The sequence below is a fragment of the Musa acuminata genome, chromosome BXJ2-7 (genome assembly GCF_036884655.1).
Source record: "Musa acuminata AAA Group cultivar baxijiao chromosome BXJ2-7, Cavendish_Baxijiao_AAA, whole genome shotgun sequence".
Taxonomy (NCBI): Eukaryota; Viridiplantae; Streptophyta; class Magnoliopsida; order Zingiberales; family Musaceae; genus Musa; species Musa acuminata.
The window spans coordinates 33032399-33050389 of NC_088344.1; the positions used below are offsets into that span (position 1 = coordinate 33032399).

The 17991-nt window shown below is 42.2% G+C and overlaps 3 protein-coding genes across 5 annotated transcripts; 1 reads left to right on the plus strand and 2 right to left on the minus strand.

Moving 5' to 3' along the window:
• The first annotated feature begins 3337 nt into the window (after positions 1-3337).
• Positions 3338-5807, plus strand: LOC103992380 (transcription factor bHLH130). 2 transcript variants are annotated; one of them, XM_009412052.3, is made up of 7 exons: positions 3338-3561; positions 3675-4393; positions 4509-4831; positions 4906-5076; positions 5155-5220; positions 5293-5361; positions 5439-5807. In XM_009412052.3, exons 2-7 carry the CDS (start codon positions 3832-3834, stop codon positions 5496-5498), a joined length of 1251 nt encoding a protein of 416 aa, XP_009410327.2. In that variant the 5' UTR covers positions 3338-3561; positions 3675-3831; the 3' UTR covers positions 5499-5807. The 2 variants fall into 2 exon arrangements, 1 of the variants encoding a protein (XP_009410327.2); XR_010488804.1 differs by lacking the exon at positions 5439-5807 and having other exon boundaries at positions 5145-5220; positions 5293-5333.
• A 3132-nt stretch (positions 5808-8939) lies between these two features.
• LOC103992381 (beta-glucosidase 24) lies at positions 8940-12460 on the minus strand. Of its 2 annotated transcripts, none has more exons than XM_065118085.1 (13): positions 12235-12460; positions 12082-12151; positions 11491-11549; positions 11328-11403; positions 10939-11016; positions 10780-10867; positions 10441-10696; positions 10235-10341; positions 9933-10150; positions 9810-9841; positions 9569-9671; positions 9394-9502; positions 8940-9314 (listed from the first exon to the last, which is right to left on the minus strand). In XM_065118085.1, exons 1-13 carry the CDS (start codon positions 12370-12372, stop codon positions 9146-9148), a joined length of 1503 nt encoding a protein of 500 aa, XP_064974157.1. In that variant the 5' UTR covers positions 12373-12460; the 3' UTR covers positions 8940-9145. The 2 variants fall into 2 exon arrangements, with proteins under 2 accessions (XP_064974157.1, XP_009410330.2); XM_009412055.3 differs by having other exon boundaries at positions 10226-10341; positions 12235-12453.
• Positions 12461-12766: 306 nt separating this feature from the next.
• On the minus strand, positions 12767-16000 carry LOC135617647 (squamosa promoter-binding-like protein 14). Its single transcript, XM_065118086.1, has 3 exons — positions 15332-16000; positions 13684-13811; positions 12767-13599 (listed from the first exon to the last, which is right to left on the minus strand). The coding sequence occupies exons 1-3, from the start codon at positions 15685-15687 to the stop codon at positions 12992-12994; spliced, it is 1092 nt and encodes a 363-aa protein (XP_064974158.1). The 5' UTR covers positions 15688-16000; the 3' UTR covers positions 12767-12991.
• Between the last annotated feature and the right edge of the window lie 1991 nt (positions 16001-17991).

Genomic DNA, 17991 nt, shown 5'->3' on the forward strand with positions numbered 1-17991 from the left:
CTCTATATGTACCCTTGAGAAGAGCAATAATGAATCTTAGATGGACATCAAATGCATTTCAATAATGCAAATTATATACTAAACATAGTGGCATATTTAATCTTTAGAAAAGCAACATTAGGCACTAATACTATTTTTCCCAAGATTTATCTAGAATTAGAACTGCAACACTACATCCTACTTTCACTGACTAAACAATTGTAGAGTATATATATAGGAGCCACACACTATTGCAACAATGATTCCATATGATGGGAACAATGTCTCATCAGCTCAAAGGGTATCCATATGTCAGCTCAAAATGTGCCATGATTCCACATCCAATGCTAAAGCACCTTAAGACATGAGATAGTGACAGCAAGATAGCATCACAAGATAGGGAATCTGACTCTTGCGCAGGGTAGGTTGCTTCTCCATAGCTATTTTCACAGTCCCATTGCAGTTTTATATAATAAATAAGAACAAGTGCCACAGAGAAAGAGATAATGCACTAAAAAGATAAAGAGCACTACAACATCTTCCCAGGATTCCATGGCAGACGCAGACTTCCTCATTCTGATAGGGAAGGTAGAGAGATGGATAGTAGGATATGTTCCGTCTTTCAGAAGCATTAAACATGGATTCCCCATTTCACCAATAGCACTCAAGATTATCTGAGACTTAATTCATCATGTTACACCTCTATGATTAAGCTTGTTTGATTTAGGAGGAGGAGGAGAAGGAAAAATATTTGTGTTGATTGATTGACTGAAGTGACAGATCGAACTATGTGAAACAAAAGGCTCATTGTTCTAAGATGAAATGTAGACAGGAAACAGATAGGATAGCCATCATTACAAACACTTGCAGCTGTTCAAATGCCATCTCCTATTTCCATGCAGTTAAATGTACTACAATAGATTTATATATTAGATGTTGAACCACTAATTCCCATCTCTGATGCAACATTTCTGGAGTCCACAGTGGTTACTTGTTGTCACTGTGGCCATACATTTGATCCTCATATGACAGTGACTAAAACTGCATCTTCTAATGTACACTTCAGATAACTGGGAACATGGAGAAGATGATACTTGTGGTCAGATAAACTTCACATTGTGGGAATGTAGGAAACAATCTCTACAGCATGAACTTGAAGAATGTTGAGATGGTGACACCTCACTAATTGAGATACTTCAGGTCATTTTTATGCTCTCTTATGCGTGACCACCTTAGGAATATGGGGTACATATTCTGCAGGAACAAACCGAAGCATAGCATCTGAGAATATGATTCCTCCTCCTCCAATGCATAGCTAGAATCAGGGAGATCCCTAATCCCTTGTGCTATCAGATGACCTCCTTGATGAGGCCATGGAAGGAACCTTTGATGCTCTATTTTCTTACTGTCTTCATGGCTGCTGCCACTGACATTATAATGCTCAAGATAATGACATCTAAACCAATGCTTTGCATATTAAGGCTATGTGGAACAACAGTGATCACACATGCCATGTTTTTTAGCAAGTAAATTAAGAAATAAGCTGCAATATTTTATTTGCTTCAGTTATAATGTTATTTTATGCTATCATAGTTAATCACCAACAGATTAATTAATCAAAACCAATGAAATATCCTTTGATAGTCTCACCCATGTTTGTGTAAAGAAGGAATATCATGACATTAGAAGCTGCAACTTTACATAAAAACAAGTGTTGTTGACAATCATCAGATTTCACAATACATGTTTTATAGTTGTATTAATGATTTTATATGTTATTAATTAATTTGCATTAGCTTTCATCATTGATGGCTACTAAAAGCAATAAAATTCACCAAGGTAGTTACTTATATTTATATGTCATAATGGTTTCCTTAGAACCTTAATCCAGATTTAGATATTGAATGAGTCCAGACAGATAGAACTATAGAAAAATGAAATCAATAAACAAAGAAAATACAAGAATAAAAAAGGGGTTTTTGTCTTTTAGTAGAAACACATCTTTCCTATATACATACATATATTATATATATATATATATATATATATATATATATATATATATATATGGAAGTGTATATAAATATAAATATATATATATATATATATATATAATATTGAAGTAGACTTTATTATTATTCATATTATTTGTGCAACTCTCATCACTGACGTCAGCATCCCATCAACATCAGCTCATGGAAGACTCGTGGATTGCACGTGACACTGATAATAAAAAGGTGTGGCCAATGGCTACTGTAAAATTGTATTTATAGGATATATAATTATATTTATATATGATAAATATAAATATATTGGATCCTCTTTCATGGGTTGCATCCATTTCCCTATGTGATCTACTTTTATAGTTTGAGATCTGCATAGCTTATTTGATTAGCACCATTAAAATTTATAGATTGGATATCAACTTTTTTTGAAGTTTGTAAATATAATGGATTGTATTTTTAATAATTGAAACATATATTTTTAGAAAAAATGGTTATTGGATCAGAAATATTTATCATGGCATCACATAAACATTATGTTTTGTGTAACAAACTCTTATCTACTCATTTTTATTTCTTCTTGTTTCTAATCTATAATTATATATATATATATTTTTTTTGTGGCAAAAAAATATATATTATCAAATTCTATTACAACATTTTCAATAATAATTCTTTCGATACTAATTTTTTTTATAAGACTCGTATGTCATAGATACGTTGTTATAATAAATGCCTTTCTAATACTGAAGTTAGTAGAGTCGAAGTTTCGAAACCTCTAAAAATAAATTATTATATAATATTTTAGATAAATTAATATTATTTATGATTGATGTTGAGGTCAAATGTACTTATCCACTTATCTCATAATAAAGAATTATGGACCTTACCTGAGATATTATCTAATAAATAATTATTTATTTTTATGAATATGAAAACGGAGGCATGTGGGAGTTGTCTGTCGGAATCCTAAAAGGTCCTTTTGAGATTATGTTTGTAGACGACTTCAAACATCTGATCGATCAAAGTCCATTAATGTCGATCCTGCCAATTCCAAGCAATAAATTCGTAATTTGACTCGATCAATCGAGGTGGACCCAAATCCGAACCCATATGTAAGTGCGATGCTAAAAGTGGATCAAGAACACGTAGGCCCCACACTTGAGAATACTTCGTGATGGTCCCAATATAGCAACTAAAATCTAGAGAGCAAGTCAATACTATTACGGTTCCGAGCCACCAAACGCGTGGCGTTTTGGGGATTGACGATTGGTTCGAAGGGCTTTTCCGTCACTTCGATGTTATAAATAGCCCCGATTGCGGTGGTTATTCTGCGCTCTGCTTCCCCCCCCCCCCCTCTCTCTCTCTCTCTCTCTCTCTCTCTCGCGGAGTCGTAGTGACCGACGCCAGAAAACCACTTCCTTGGTTTCGCTTTAGATCGATCGATCGATCGGTCCAACGAAGAAGCTGTCTCTCGGTGGTCCTCAAGATGCGAGCAGACTAATCTAATGGCTTCGAGGAGCGAGGCGAGCCGTGAAAGGAACGGCTTTTGTCGGTTCTTCCCTCACGATTTCTGACGGTAAGTGACTCTTCGTCCAACGGCCGATTCATTTCCTGCGCTCCCATCTGGGAATTTTGCTTATTTATGGGGTTTTTTTTTTTACTTTGCATGTTGGTGATTTCGTACGAAAGATTGGTTCTTGGAGCTTCCGCAATGACGAAGAGAAGGAAGCGTGAGGTTTCAGCTGCATTGAAGCTTCTGCTATCGTGTTGATTCTGATCTGTTAGAGCTTTTCAGCAAATTAGTAGCTCCAGGAGGCCAAATTTGGTGGAAGGAAGAGGAGAAGCTATGTACAGATCTCATCCGGTGCCGCCGTTGAAAGATCTCAACCTTCCTTACCCGTCCGCCGGTCCTTTCGGTGTGCAGCGAACAGAGGAACCTGGATCCGATCTGCTCGTTCACCACCACCACCACCACCACCACCAGCAGATGAGCTCGGGCCTCCTCCGGTATCGATCGGCCCCAAGCTCGCTGCTCGGTGAAGTCTGCGAGGAATTCGACCCTGTTAGTGCCGCCAGCCACGAGACCGAGACCATGTACGCTCGCTTCTTGGCGCCGGATCCCCGCGACGAGGTCCGTGACAAGCCCTCAGGTGTCGCCGCCTCTTCTGCTGGCCACAGCAGTCCTCACGTTCCGCCGCCGCCTGCGGCGCCGGAGGTTAACGAGCAGCAGAGCAGAGGCTTCTCCTCTGCTCCGCACACGATGTTCCACCTTCAGCAGCAGCAACCGCAGCAGATGCCGAGCCATAGCTCGGTGGAGAGCTCGTTTCCGGTCTCCGGCAGCTCCTCCAGTCTCATTAGGCAAAGCAGCTCCCCTGCTGGCTTTCTTTCTCACTTGAACGCTAATAGTGGTGACAGTTTCCTCTCTTCTTTGCGTTGTTGGATCTTCTATTGAGTATGCTGCAAAGAAAAATAGAATCTTTGTCCTGAATATTGATGGGCAAAGCACTCTTCTTCGTTCCGCAGGCTATGGCATGATGAGAGGGATGGGTGGTTTCAGAGATGGAAGTGGCTTCATGATGGATGGAACACACAGATCGAAGGGCCAACTAAGCTTCCCATCGAGGCAAAACTCTGTCTTGTCGCATATCTCCGAGATGGAGAGTGAGGAGGCCATGGAGGGGAGCAGCCCCAGAGAGCGCAGCGGCGATGGCCGGAGTTTCATTTCGGCATTCTCGGTCGCCTCTTGGGACGAGTCCTCTCTGTTCAACAACAGCTTCTCGGGCCTGGAAAGAGGCAGAGAGAGCGAGGAGAAGATGACTGCAGGTCTCATCTCACTGGAACCTCAGGTAACTCCACTCCCTCCTTGTTCTACTCCATTCTGTCAACAAGCACTTCTCTGAACGGACAAACCATGCCTCAGAATGGTGAGGGGAGAAACCACGCCTCGGGCGTCCCCCATCAGCTTAGCTTGCCCAAGTCCTCGCCGGTCATGACCGCCATCGAGAAGTTCCTGCAGATCCACGATGCAGTCCCCTTCAAGATCAGAGCTAAACGGGGTTGCGCCACCCACCCGCGAAGCATCGCCGAGAGGGTATCTCTTCTCTTGATTCCGTTTCTTGTTCTTCATCTGTAAGCTGCGGTCGATGTAATACCCCACAGTCTTGATCAGGTGAGGAGGACTCGGATCAGCGAGAGGATGAAGAAGCTCCAAGAACTGGTCCCTAACATGGATAAGGTAGCAACACGAACCATTTCCAATAGAACAGTAATTCGATCAATCCTCTTACTCGTGCTGGAACATCGACAGCAAACCAATACAGCCGACATGCTGGATTTGGCGCTGGATTACATCAAGAATCTCCAGAAACAAGTAAAGGTATTAATTAAACTCTCCTGCAGAAACGTTCTGTTCGTGTGCAACTTGACATTAGATCTTCTTCTCGGCATTTGAAGGCATTGTCGGAAAGCCGGGCGAGCTGCAGCTGTTCGGCCAGCACTCACAAGCTATACTGATCGAAGCAGGGAAGGCGAAGGAAACGCATCAACGACAGCTATATGCTTACAGTGTCTCGAGTGTTTGCGTTTCGTTCCACATGCTAGTCATTTCGTCAACCACTTGGCCACACACACACACAGGCACGCAAAAAGGTGGACTGTGTTGCTGGGTTGATGACCAATGGGGGAAGACCTTGCCATAAATGGCCATTTGGCTTATGAAAGCATGTCTCAGGTAGCTGATCTGGGTGGGGCACCCATGTTTTTCTTGCCATGATTAGGAATCTAAGCTTGAATCCATTGTCAAAACTTGCCTGTTTGGATGTTGTACTTGTGTCATGCCTTGGTTTGCCTGATTCAATGCATCCGACCATAGAATCTTGCTTCAAAGAGAAATGGCGGCCTGCTCTTCCCTGTTCTTCGTGGGATTGAGGGCCAAGTGGCTGTGAATCGAAAAGCTCAGTAGCTTAAACAATCGATTACGTATGCAGACAAAAAAGAACAAAGAAATCATTCGACGCAACATAGAACCTGAACCAGAAGAATTCTTTTACTGTAGCCATGTGAGCGATGATGGAGTCCGGATTCATGTCACATCGCTTTAGGGATGGGAAGGATCCGACGACACGATCTTGGAGTAGGATATTGGGAAGCTGTAGCCAATAGCACAATGTGGTAGAGAAGATAAGGCTCCGTTGCAGCATCATCTCTGTCGAGGAGGAGGGAGGAGGGCGAACGGCGAGGCAGGTAGCATGAAAGTCATGTTTGTGTTGTGGTGGGGAAAAGCTGTTATCTGTACTTTGTAGCTCATTCTGGTCCTCCACACCAAACACTTGATAGCTTTTAATCCAAGCCAGTATCTTTCATTCACATCCACTGCATGAGCTCATACCAAAGAGAAAAGACATGAAACAATCTCTTGAAAGATTGCATTGCAGATCAATTGAAACCAGGAAACCTCCACCTAACTTTGACTCAGAAAACATCAACTCAGGAAGATGGAAGAGGATAGAGTCAGTGGAGCGGTATCTGCCATTTACCAAAGTGGCTGATGAATTGGCAGATGGAGTTAAAGAGAAGAGACCCATAAATAGTGGCATTGGGCTTGTCTTTACCGATTAAATCAGATTCCAAGCTGCTAATCGAAGAATGCTTTATGAGGTGGAGAGCGAAGAAGGAAGCAGGAAGGCACTTTGGCAGAATGGAGTTCATAGTGGTGGTACTTCTCTTCCGATGCAGATAGAATTCATGGGTGGTGGTGGACTGGGACCAGATCACCAAAGTAGAATCCGAAGAATGGTGTACAGCCTATATGTGATAACTTGGTAAAATGGATGAACACAGATGAAACCTGCACAAGGTATTCGAAAAAGTTCCATGATTCCCAGCCTGAAGGTGCTGCCATGGACTGAAGAAGCTTCCTGAGTGCTCACTGCCGACCCAACCGCTCGTGGCATCCACGCCAGCATCAACTATTTTTGAGGTGCTCAGAAACTCGATTCAATCAGTAACAGCAGCATCAGCATGAGAAGAAGAAGAAGAAGAAGAAGAAGAAGAAGAAGAAGAACAATCTGAGCTGATCTGAAGGACAATCTGAGCTCTGGGAGCTGTCAGCAACAATTCTACAAGCAGGTGTCACTTTCTGACCAACTTCAATTATTAGCAGGAATTGGATGAACTTGAAACATGCATATGTATATACTGCATTGAAGAGAAGCTGTGGTCAGAGTTGAAAAGGGAACACATCTGTCTCTGCATGTATCACAGACTTTAGAACATTGATTCTACTGCATCTGCTGTGGACTAAGCATGTAGAACTATTGAGTCTGAACAGTAAAAGATGCAGATGCAAAGCTTGGAGAATGGAAACAAGATCAAAAATCACTTGCAACAGATGAAGAGAACTAGTGATCAGAGAACATGAATCCATTTCAGATATCTGTTAAAAGATAAAGTTGCTTAGCTCACCTGAAGTGAGTCCTGGCAATTCAATTAACAAGAATAATGAGCAAGAAGATGAAAATTTTCCTCATCAGATTTATGTGCATCCATTTGCTCAGTATCATTGGACAGCACCAAAAATTGATCATCTATATGGATGCATATTGCATTCAAAACAATCCTGTTTTCTTCACAGCTTATGTTGCCATCATGGATGGCCTTAAACATGGGAAATCATTCTTCCTGAATGAGAGGGTGTCTCCTTTGTGAGACGAAACCAGTAAACAGAGCAGTCGATGCTGATGATGATGATGATGAAGTAATAAAGCATTTTAAGCATTTTCTCCCACTGTAATCTACTGTTAGGTGAATATGATTCCACAAATGGACAAACGGATCGCATGGGCAATGTCCAAATCAAAGAGAATTTGCTTTACTAGAACAAATTAAATTAAGAACCAATCATAAAATATCATCCTAAAGCCCAACTCTTTTTTCCAAACTGTTCCTAACCATATCCAGGATTGCAGCGTAACCCTTAAACTCCCCCTAAAAGATCTAAAACCTCATAAAATATCAACCATGTAATCTACCAAAACTGACGAGTAGATCTTCTTCAACATATCACCGCAATTTCCACCGTCCAACTACAGAAGAAGAAAAAGCGAAGAACAAAAAGGAGGAAGCTTTGGCCACCCATCACAAGGATCATGGATGAACAAGGGGTCAATGGCAATGGCGAACGGGAGACTGGTGGTGATGAATGGGGCCGGGCCGGTTGGGTTGACAAGCGATCCAACCTGTTGCATTGCTACTCCATCCACCACCCGCTCCTTCCCTTGTATCACCTGCATGCAAATTGCCTCCCATTGAGAACTTTTCGTGCGTCACTGATGTATTCTTGGGCTTCATGACCTACCATGAAAGAAAGGCCAGCACGCCAGACAAGAGACTGAGAAGGACAGCATTTAGTGAAAGACGAGGAGGGGATGCGCGTACTGCAGCGAGAAGCGATGGCGAGAAGAGACGATGAGAGGAACAGCATTGACAGGACGAGGCCGAAAGCCAATGCGGTGGTGGCCATTTAGACGAGAAGAAAGCAGCAGGCCGGTGTTTCGATTGCCTTCTTCCTCACATACTGATCCCTCTCTCTGAGATCGGGGGTAAACAACCGTTTCCCGATTCCCCCTGTCTTGTCACGTCCGGCACGTGAGCGTAGCCGAGGCCGCCGCAGGATTTAGTCGTCGGCAGAGTATACTCCCCGCTCATATACCTGCCAGTGGTTGGTTCTGGAAACATGGACCCCGTATGTAACCCGCAGGGTAGGAAAAAAAGGGGTTGCAAATAAATAGCAGCATTCGATCACTTCCGTTTTGACGAAAATAGCCCTACATTACACACGGAATTATAACTGGCAGCGAACATTTGGGGGGTCCAAAATGGAGGGTGTTTTGGTCACTCCGAATGTATATGACCAAAAAACCATCGACCGAGATGTTCTTGTCGGAATAACCAGAATGACTCTCACTAATTAATTGAAGCTTATACTTCATAGCAGATTATAAATGAAGCTTATTGTTTGGAGAATTCCTATTACATGCAAATTCTCCCCCCCGGCAAAAAAAAGTTGTGGATTATAATTATTGAATGCATGGGCTTTCGATTCTCTTCAAAAGGCAGAGAAGCAGTAAGATTCAGCGGACTGTTCTTCACCACAACCAAGTCTAACTTCCGAGGAACTTCCGAAACCAGAGAGAGGAACTCTTGGGGTATCTCTTCAGATCATCTTTGTAGTCGACATAGTTGATCCCAAATCGAACGGTGTATCCAGCGAACCACTCGAAGTTATCCAACAGTGACCATGCGAAGTATCCTCTCACATCGACTCCTTCTCTGTCAACCACAGAGACAGCATATCCTTTTGAGGAAAATTCAATCCATATGATCGATGTATAAGCTTTCGTGAACGTACCTGATAGCTTCCTGCACAAATGACAGATGTTTCCGGTGGTAATCTATCCTCATCTTGTCCTCGAGGGCTTCTTCAAGTGACGATGTAGTATTGTCAAGCTCACTGACTCCTGGTATTTGGAAGAACTCTGGGTAACGCTTGAATAGAGATTTCAAGAAGTAGAAGGGCGTCTCACCGTTTTCCGTAATGAAGATTACAGGGTTGTCGTATTTGGTCTTTGTGTAGAGCAGGAGATCCCTTATGCCTCTTGGATAGATGTAAAGCCAAGATGATGCTGCCTGTGATCCATCTCTAAGAACTTATCTTTGCATTCAAAGACAAATCAAACTAGCAGCATGCAGGTGCATAAGCGTTTTGTTCCAGTTTCACTAGAACATGCATGATTGATTTGATGGACGCAGGAAGGAAGTATTTACCCTTGGTCCGATCGGTATTCCATTTCGGGTCACTGTTCCATTGGAATTTAACTTCAGTCATCAAAGCATCAAAATGACTGTTGTTTAACGCTGCTGTCATGCAAGCACAAGCAGGCAGTTTACCTGTCGCATTGGTGCATGAATCAGTGCTGTAGCTTTTGTGAACTCTGTTAGACCTCGGAAGATCATGAACATATCTTGCCGTGTAGTAATTGAGTCCGATGAAATCGAAGGATCCCTTGACCAATCTCGATTGCTTCCTGGTAAACTTAGGTAATCGATCCTTGACGAGTGCTCTCATGTTGAATGGGTAATCACCTTTTGTTAAAGCATCCATGAACCTGTTGAAGGAGAAGAGAGATCAGCTAATAGATTTCTTCCGACTTATCGGTGCTTTGAAGTTGGTCGAGCCTCACCATCCATACATGAAATCCAAAGCTCTCTCCACTGCGTCCGTGTTGGCCTTTGAATTAGAGTATGGAACCATCCAATTGGAGACTAGCGTTATGCCTATTTTCCCTTTCTGAAATGACTGCATGCAAAGAGTTCATATCTACAAATTGTATCTGTCCATCTGAAGAGCTACATGAGCTTCCAAGTTATCATTGTGTCCAAAGCTTCGGCTTCTCACCTGATACTTTCTTCTGTACACTGCTACAGCAGCTGCATGAGCTAACAGTTGATGATGAGCCACAACATAAGGCTCCCTGCCGGAGTTGCCAGCGCCACAACCGGGTTCCTCCCACCGCGAGCACCGGCCCGGAGCCAGAATCCCCATGGCGTACCCCCCGGCGCTGTAGCTCCATGGCTCGTTGAAGGTTATCCAGTGCTTCACCCGATCGCCGAACTCCCGAAAGCAGATCTCCGCGTAGTCCCGGAAGTCGCCCCTGCAAGACTCGTCCGAGTTCCTCAGACAAGTGAAAGGAGACATGAGCTGCGTTGCGTTCCACTTCATACACAAGATACTTACACCACATGGTAGCTCAGGAAACCTCCGTATCGGTCTTCCAAGGCCTGGGGAGAGTCCCAGTGGAACAAAGTCACAAATGGCTGCAGACCTGCACGAGTTGCAAGTACAGAATAAGCTGGCAATAGATCTAGCGGTCGAAGTGAACGATAGAACGAGGACCTTTGGCGATGAGCTCATCGATGAGGCTGTTGTAGTACTTGATGCCTTCTCGGTTCACCCCACCGCTTAATCTTCCATCTGCCATTAGAATGGAACAGAAAACACAGCAAATATGAGCACAGATGAATCAAAATAAAAGGATCCCTACCATACATAGTTGAATAGTGACAGCAAAGAAGAAATAGTTGGAGTCTATTTCTGAACATGACGAAGACTATTGATGTTGTCCACTCAGATGATCCACCACCCTCATAAAGTTCTGCAAGTTGGTGACTGGTGGAGCATAGTCTCCTGATCCTATCCTCTTCCACGTCTTTATTTCACTAGATCAATGTACAACCCACCCTGAAAGTTACAATGATTTCAAGTAAGCTGAGCTTGTTACTCACCGGGCAAAATCCTTGGCCAGGATATAGAGAATCTGTAAGCATCCAAACCCATGTCCTTCATGATCGCTACATCTTCCTGCGACAGCATGTATAGGGTCAACCATCACAAACAAGAAATCCAAATCATGGTTGAACTGTGAGCATGAAGCTTGGGAAGACACACCTTGTACCGATGATAAGAGTCGACTGCAACATCTCCATTGCTCCGGTCGGCTATTTTCTCTGAGCAGAAACAACTACATGTTTGTGAGCATCAAATCTGAAGCATGACATGCATATTTTGCTTTGAAACTACGTGTGGAGTAGGGAATAAGTGCATGAAAGTTTCAACTTGACTATCAATTACTTTGCCTGCACTATTCTCTGACTTTTGGTTATGTCCAGTGCTTTTGCTCGCACTTACGGTGCCTTTTGGGGACAGAGAAATGATGTGGTCGGTCAAAATAGAGGTCACTTGACTTTGTCGCCATTGGAATAGGTTCGAAGATGACACAGTTTCATTGTCTACAGTGTTAGTTCACCGCTGCAGTTTGTAAGCCAATCATATATCACTTGCATCAAAGAGATTGAATGCATGTTCTCCCCTAAACTGGACAATAAATTATGGGGTTAAAAGAGTTTCTACAGAGTTGACTAGAGAGAGAGAGTTGTCCTTCATGTTGTTCTGCTAATAATGCTCTAAGATTATATATGAAACTTATTTCTCTCTCTTCTATAGAGAGAGAGAGAGAGAGAGAGAGAGAGAGAGAGAGACCTGGATGCATGTGGGTGAAGTTGTCCCATATACTTGGCCCTTTATCACCTTCGCTAGAGGCACCTTCATACTGCCATGTATACCATGCTACTTAGAAACCTGATGAAAGCATACGAAAACCTCTTCCCGACACTCGCAAAAGATGATCTCAACCTGATAAGCCGAGGAGGCAGTCCCGAAGACGAACCCCCGCGGAAAGTCGCTCCGCCCGAGTTCCGCGGATCTCGCGCATGGCGAAGACGAACCAAGGAGGAAGACGAAGAAGAGAAAACCACCTTTTCCAAGCTCCATCCTGGCGTTGCTCTGCTAGAAGAGAAAGAATAGCTAGACGACGGCTTCACCTTCGTCGTGTTTGATATAAGACTTGGACCACCATTGGTGCAAATGATGGCACACCGACCCACTTTGACTCTGGAGAGAGAGAGAGAGAGGATTGAGTTGGGTTCTCAATCATGGCTTTGGAGAAAGGCTGTGGTTGGGTCGAGCATCTCGCCGACTAGCTCAAATACATGGGATGTCCTTTTCATTGTTTATGACATTATAGATACAACTATTCTACGTCACGACATGGATGAACATCACCTCCATACCCCACATCACCTGCAGGATTCTTGGATGTGATCTTATCCATCAAAATTATTCTTATCTGGTTAAACAAAATGAACACCACCACCATTTGTAGTTCTCTGGTTGAACAAAAGAGATGAAGGGATGATGAATCATCAAGCAAACCAAAACAGCAAGTCTCTCACATGAAGAGAAGCACCAAAGCTACAGAAAATAGATAGCATGTGATCAACATCTTCGAGGAAACAAAGTTGAAATGCAGAAACTCCATGTGATGCCTGATGCTGATGCCAGGTTTCAACACATTGCACTCAAAATTCTTGGAGAAGAGAGATCACAGAGGCTAGAGTGACCAGTGGATCACATGGTCTGAGTGATCGTATTCCCAGCCCGAGCCATGGCCAAGGCACTGCCCGTTCCCCTGCAGAGCCAACTCCAGCTGGCCGGAAAAAAGTGCACCACCGGCCAAATTGACCCTTGCTGTTCCTGCCTCATGCCGGAGTTCCTGCGAGCTGTTCCTGCTTCCATGATCTCTGAGTCCCCATGACTCGGCCGTGTGATTTGCGGAGACGATCGAGTGAGCCGAGGAGGCGGAGTTAAAGCCGCTGCTGGCCGAAACAGTTGGTGGAACTTTACTTCTGGTAGTGCGGCTGCCCCATGGCTCAGATGACAGAAGAGAGAGAGCACAGCTAGCATCCGAGGCTCCTCCGAGACACTCGCCCAGCGGAGGTTCCGGGGAAGAGTAGAGAATCTGGCCTGGAGAACCCTGCAAGTATCGATGAGCACTGCACGCTGCAGCTGCAGCTGCATCCGACGAAGAATCTATGAACCCATGCCATTGGTTACTAGCCACCTGATCGCCAGGCCTAGCAGTCGGCCAAACATTTCTTGCAGTACTGGAAATTTTTGGGCAGCTGAAGTCCATTACAAAGTTTCTGAATCTACTGGGTCCTGTTTAAATTGCAAAAAAACATTCAGAGAACTAAAATTCAATTGCATAAATGCAATGTGTAATATCGGTTAGATGTTTCTGACCATGGAAGGATAGGCCGTGGCATGATGCGAAAGAACCAGGAGGCAGCTTCCTTCGACGCTCATTATGCCCAGCCAGACGTCTACGACAACTGCGTTTCCCTTGGTCAAATTCAGCTAACTGGTGAAACCTGTGATTATGTAACCATAAGAATTAAATAATGAACATTGCTCTTATATTTGAGTGATTCTGTAAAAGAAGACATCACACCGTAATGTTGATCAGAAACATCGGACATCATACAATGCCAACACTCATACAGCAACAATATTAGTTTACTGTATGAGTGTTTACATCAAAGTGTCCATAAACCACTGTGCCAGGCGGTGACATAGTAATGCTACTTTACAACATCAATTTCAGACTAAGCCCCTAATAAAAATCCTCTTGAGTCGATACATGATGAATCGACACATACAAGCAATTCACATAGATACTATTGTTCAACACTCGAAACAATGAAGATAAAGAGAATAAAAAAGCAAGAAACAACTCTTTAAGATGACTTAAACGAACATAAGAGGGCATAGAAGATTTCTTCTTTGACAACCTCCTCCTATGTAGCTTACTACATGTTATTGTCTAGTAAGATGGCATCGTGTTTGTTGATCATCGGACTCTTATTGGATTATCCATAATGCTAGTTTACTGCCATTACTACGTGAGCAATATGCCCCGTTTACTGTCACGTTGATGATATTATACCTTGTAGCGATGTTAAGAAGTATTCGAGCAGTTTCAAGGAAAATTCAATAGTGATGAAATAATGAGATTCTAATTAGATCATGATCCACATTAAGTTACAAGAGATCTCAAACACAAGAAAAACCCTAGATTTCAAGATCAGCAGATGCCATACATTAACAAAACCTTCTAATATACTCTGTTAGAGTAAATGCAGCCAGTGCAAGGAATACTAGTATATTTCTGGGGAAATAGCTCACAACATTGCTCCTTGATTATGTTCTTCAGAGGATGAAAGATTAAGAGGAGATCTTATCCTTTTCAATCATGTTGTAACCAAGAATTAGCTCGCAAGCTCATCCTAGCATTTTTCTCACTTAAGATTAGACCACTGCTCTATTAGTTAAGTAAAAAATGTAAACATGACTTTTTGCAAAATAGGTCAATAAAAAAAGAGAACAGGTTAATGAGTCAATTATAATATTTACAGAACATAATATAGTCGACAAAAACCAAAGAAATCCCAATTTCTAAATTTTAACTACTTCTAGGATAGTTTGCAAATACACCAAACAAGTGTCAAGAACAACTTCAGAACCATTCCATAATTTAATGCTATAGTTCCTAAATTGCAGTGAATGATCTTAAGCGGAAATCGACCAACCGAGCTGCACAAGGTTAGCTTCATATGAATGAAATAATCATGAAAGAGTGAGAGAATTTACTGAATAGAATCAACTTGTCCTAACAAATGTCTGACAATGAATGAGCATATAAGACACATGGAAAGTTCCAAGCATAAAGATAATAGTGTCCACAAGTCAAAGCACAAATACAAATCTCTTCCAAAAGGAGTTTTTGCCAGATTTAGAGAGGAAGACACTGAAAGATCAAGGAGTTTTTGCCAGCCTCCAAGAGAAGCAAAAGCCACAGAAGCACAAAGAACAACCAGGGAGCAGAGCAAACCTGCTGCACTGCTGACAGAACCTCTGCTCCATGCCCCCAACCATCACCCTGGGGGATTTGGAGTGCATTCCACAGACCTTGTGTCTACAGTAGTAGGCCTTGACCTTCGTCAGATCCGCTTCGCACCCCTCCACTTGGCACCTGGGCGGTGGCTGCTGCTGCCCTCTTTGAAGCACTGTCTTCCCCTTCTTCGGGGCCGCCGTTGGCGGAGCCGGCGGTGCCTTGCTGCTGCCACTTCCACCTCCACCACCAACCCCATCCTCAAAATAAATCTTCTTGCCGAACGTAAGGCCATGGAGGGAGTCATTGGAGCCGCGGGCTGCAGAACCCCCAACGGAGATTGAACTCATCTCCATTTGCTTGCTGCAGCTCGCTGTACAGCTCTACAGCCCAACCGTGGACTCCGAGACCAGAGAGAGGGAGGAACAGTCAGGGGAAGCTCGGCTTCCTTAGAGAGAGAGAGAGAGAGAGAGGGGTGACGAGAAGGAGGGTGAATGAGTCTTTCTGCATGGCATAAAGCTGACACCTGCCATTTAGGCTACTGTAAGTTGGATACACTGTCATGAACACATTTCAGGGTGATAGATTTTGATGGCACCTTTGGTTCCTTAATTTTAGGTAGAGATGAAGCATTTTTCTTTTCACTTGGAAGATTTCTTCAGTTTATAATATCTTTATTGTCTCCAAAAAAAAAATGAATTCGAGCCATTTTTAGACCTCCTTTTCAATTCATCAAAGTGATAAGGGGATTAATATTTACAATCTTTTTTTATAATTTTTCTTTTTAATTTTTTAAATATTTTAAATTGTTTTTTCTCAAGAAAAAAAAAGATAAAAATAGATAATATAAAAATTATAAAATAGTAAAATAATTTTTAAAAAGGTTTATCAATAGTAAGTGATTTTGAGTAATAAAAAATAGTTTTTTAGTATAAGCTTTTCTCAAAAGAGTTCTCTAAATAGTACTTTTTCTCATCAAAATTTTTTATTATTATTTTTTTTTATCAATTTTGAACTATTACAATATTTTTATCTAATTCATTTATAATATTTTTTTTAATTGAGACACTAAAAATACTATAAAACTATTAAAAAAATATTATAAATAATATTATATTATGTCTTGAAGATCATTATGAACTTATATCTTTATGTTTGTGGTTAGGTTTATTGAGATTAGGAGTCAATTTAAGTCATTTATAATATTTTTAAATAGGTTTTACAGTATTTTTATATTGATGGTCAAAATATTATAATAAATTAATTTTTATTCTTATTTGAATGATGTTATTCTTAACCATTATCAAATATTCATTTGAATCCTAATATGATATATCAAATGGTTTCTAATGTGTAGTTTCAATATCTTTTAATAATATTTTTATTGAGATACTATAAAGCTGTTAAAAAGTAAAAATATTATACCTATTGAAGTTGAGTTGATTGATGTTATTAGTCAATATACATCATTTATGATATTTTTATAGTATTTTTATTATGATGACTAAAATATAATAATATATTAAAAATATTATAATAAGTCAAAACAACTAAAATAATACAGTTAATTTTTTTTAGAGGCAATCTGAGTTATTTTTGAATTAAGAGGTACTAATTAAAAATAAAAAACCAAAAGAAATAATAAAAATAGATTTTTTGTAGGGAAATCGTTTTGCCCTCTTAACGTCAGCTGTTCTTTTTGGTCTCCAAATGCTTCTAAACCAACGGCACATACATCTTCTTCCTCCTCCTTCGACCATTAACTTCTCCTGTCGTCCCATCTCCATCACATCACCTGTTATTGGCCTCTCCTTCTTCACCTGCTATGCCTTCCCATTGGTAAGTTGGTCCTCTTATTGTCCCACCTCCAACACCTGTTGCTATCCTATCCTTTCACCTGTTAATGTCTCCTATTACTAAGTCCTCCATCTCCTGCTCCCCGACCACCGTAACCAGACTGCCGCTAGGCCTCCACCACCACCAAAAGCTTCTCTTCTTCCTCCTCAATGCCTCGACGGAGATGCTGATACTATTGTTAACACTTGAGCTTCTGAAGTTAATAGATCAATTATCTCATCGATATCATGAGGACGTCAAATGCTTCATGCGCATAAGTCAAAGGACTCAATCGAGAGCAGGACGCACTCGACGAGCAGCGCAGAAAGGACCGCAGAGCACATCAATGGCGAAGGAAACGCTTAGCAGAAGAGAGACCACTGCAGAGATCACCGTCTCCTAACACCCTGTGGCTGGAGCACACACCTTTGGATTCGCGGTGGCAATGATAAATCCCAATAAAAACCACGTCTTGGGTCTGCCTTCTTCATCCCCTAATCCAACACCGCATGCATCTGACCTCATCTCTCCTTCCGCCTGGATTCAGCACCAGTTGGTCCCCCTCCGATATGTGACGCAGTGCCGCCCGTGGACCGCCATTGACACCTGCCTCTCCACCATGTCTCCCGCGACACTTCGACCCCCACTGGAGCTGGCAATGGCCAAGAAAACGCGGCATTGCAGACAAAGCTCAACTTCTCCTTCTCTTGGGTTCCCATCACTCCCATCTGCACCACCAAAAGCAGCTAACTGCCATGCTAATCATCTTAATTTCAGGAAGCATCCACAGCAATATGCAGTAGGGTTGAAAAGCCCACTGCTTG

Bases quoted from the DNA above. Each gene is read 5' to 3' on its own strand.
- LOC103992380 (XM_009412052.3), top strand. From the start codon at position 3,832: ATGTACAGATCTCATCCGGTGCCGCCGTTGAAAGATCTCAACCTTCCT. The intron at 5,221-5,292 runs GTAGCAACACGA...GAACATCGACAG, and splicing joins TGGTCCCTAACATGGATAAG to CAAACCAATACAGCCGACAT. The intron at 5,362-5,438 runs GTATTAATTAAA...CGGCATTTGAAG, and splicing joins ATCTCCAGAAACAAGTAAAG to GCATTGTCGGAAAGCCGGGC.
- LOC103992381 (XM_009412055.3), bottom strand. From the start codon at position 12,372: ATGGAGCTTGGAAAAGGTGGTTTTCTCTTCTTCGTCTTCCTCCTTGGT. The intron at 10,697-10,779 runs GTAAGTATCTTG...CGAGTCTTGCAG, and splicing joins TTCCTGAGCTACCATGTGGT to GGGCGACTTCCGGGACTACG. The intron at 9,842-9,932 runs GTAAACTGCCTG...CCAATGGAACAG, and splicing joins TTCATGCACCAATGCGACAG to TGACCCGAAATGGAATACCG.
- LOC135617647 (XM_065118086.1), bottom strand. From the start codon at position 15,687: ATGGAGATGAGTTCAATCTCCGTTGGGGGTTCTGCAGCCCGCGGCTCC. The intron at 13,812-15,331 runs GTTTGCTCTGCT...ACATAATCACAG, and splicing joins TTCTGTCAGCAGTGCAGCAG to GTTTCACCAGTTAGCTGAAT. The intron at 13,600-13,683 runs GTCAGAAACATC...CAATTTAAACAG, and splicing joins CCACGGCCTATCCTTCCATG to GACCCAGTAGATTCAGAAAC.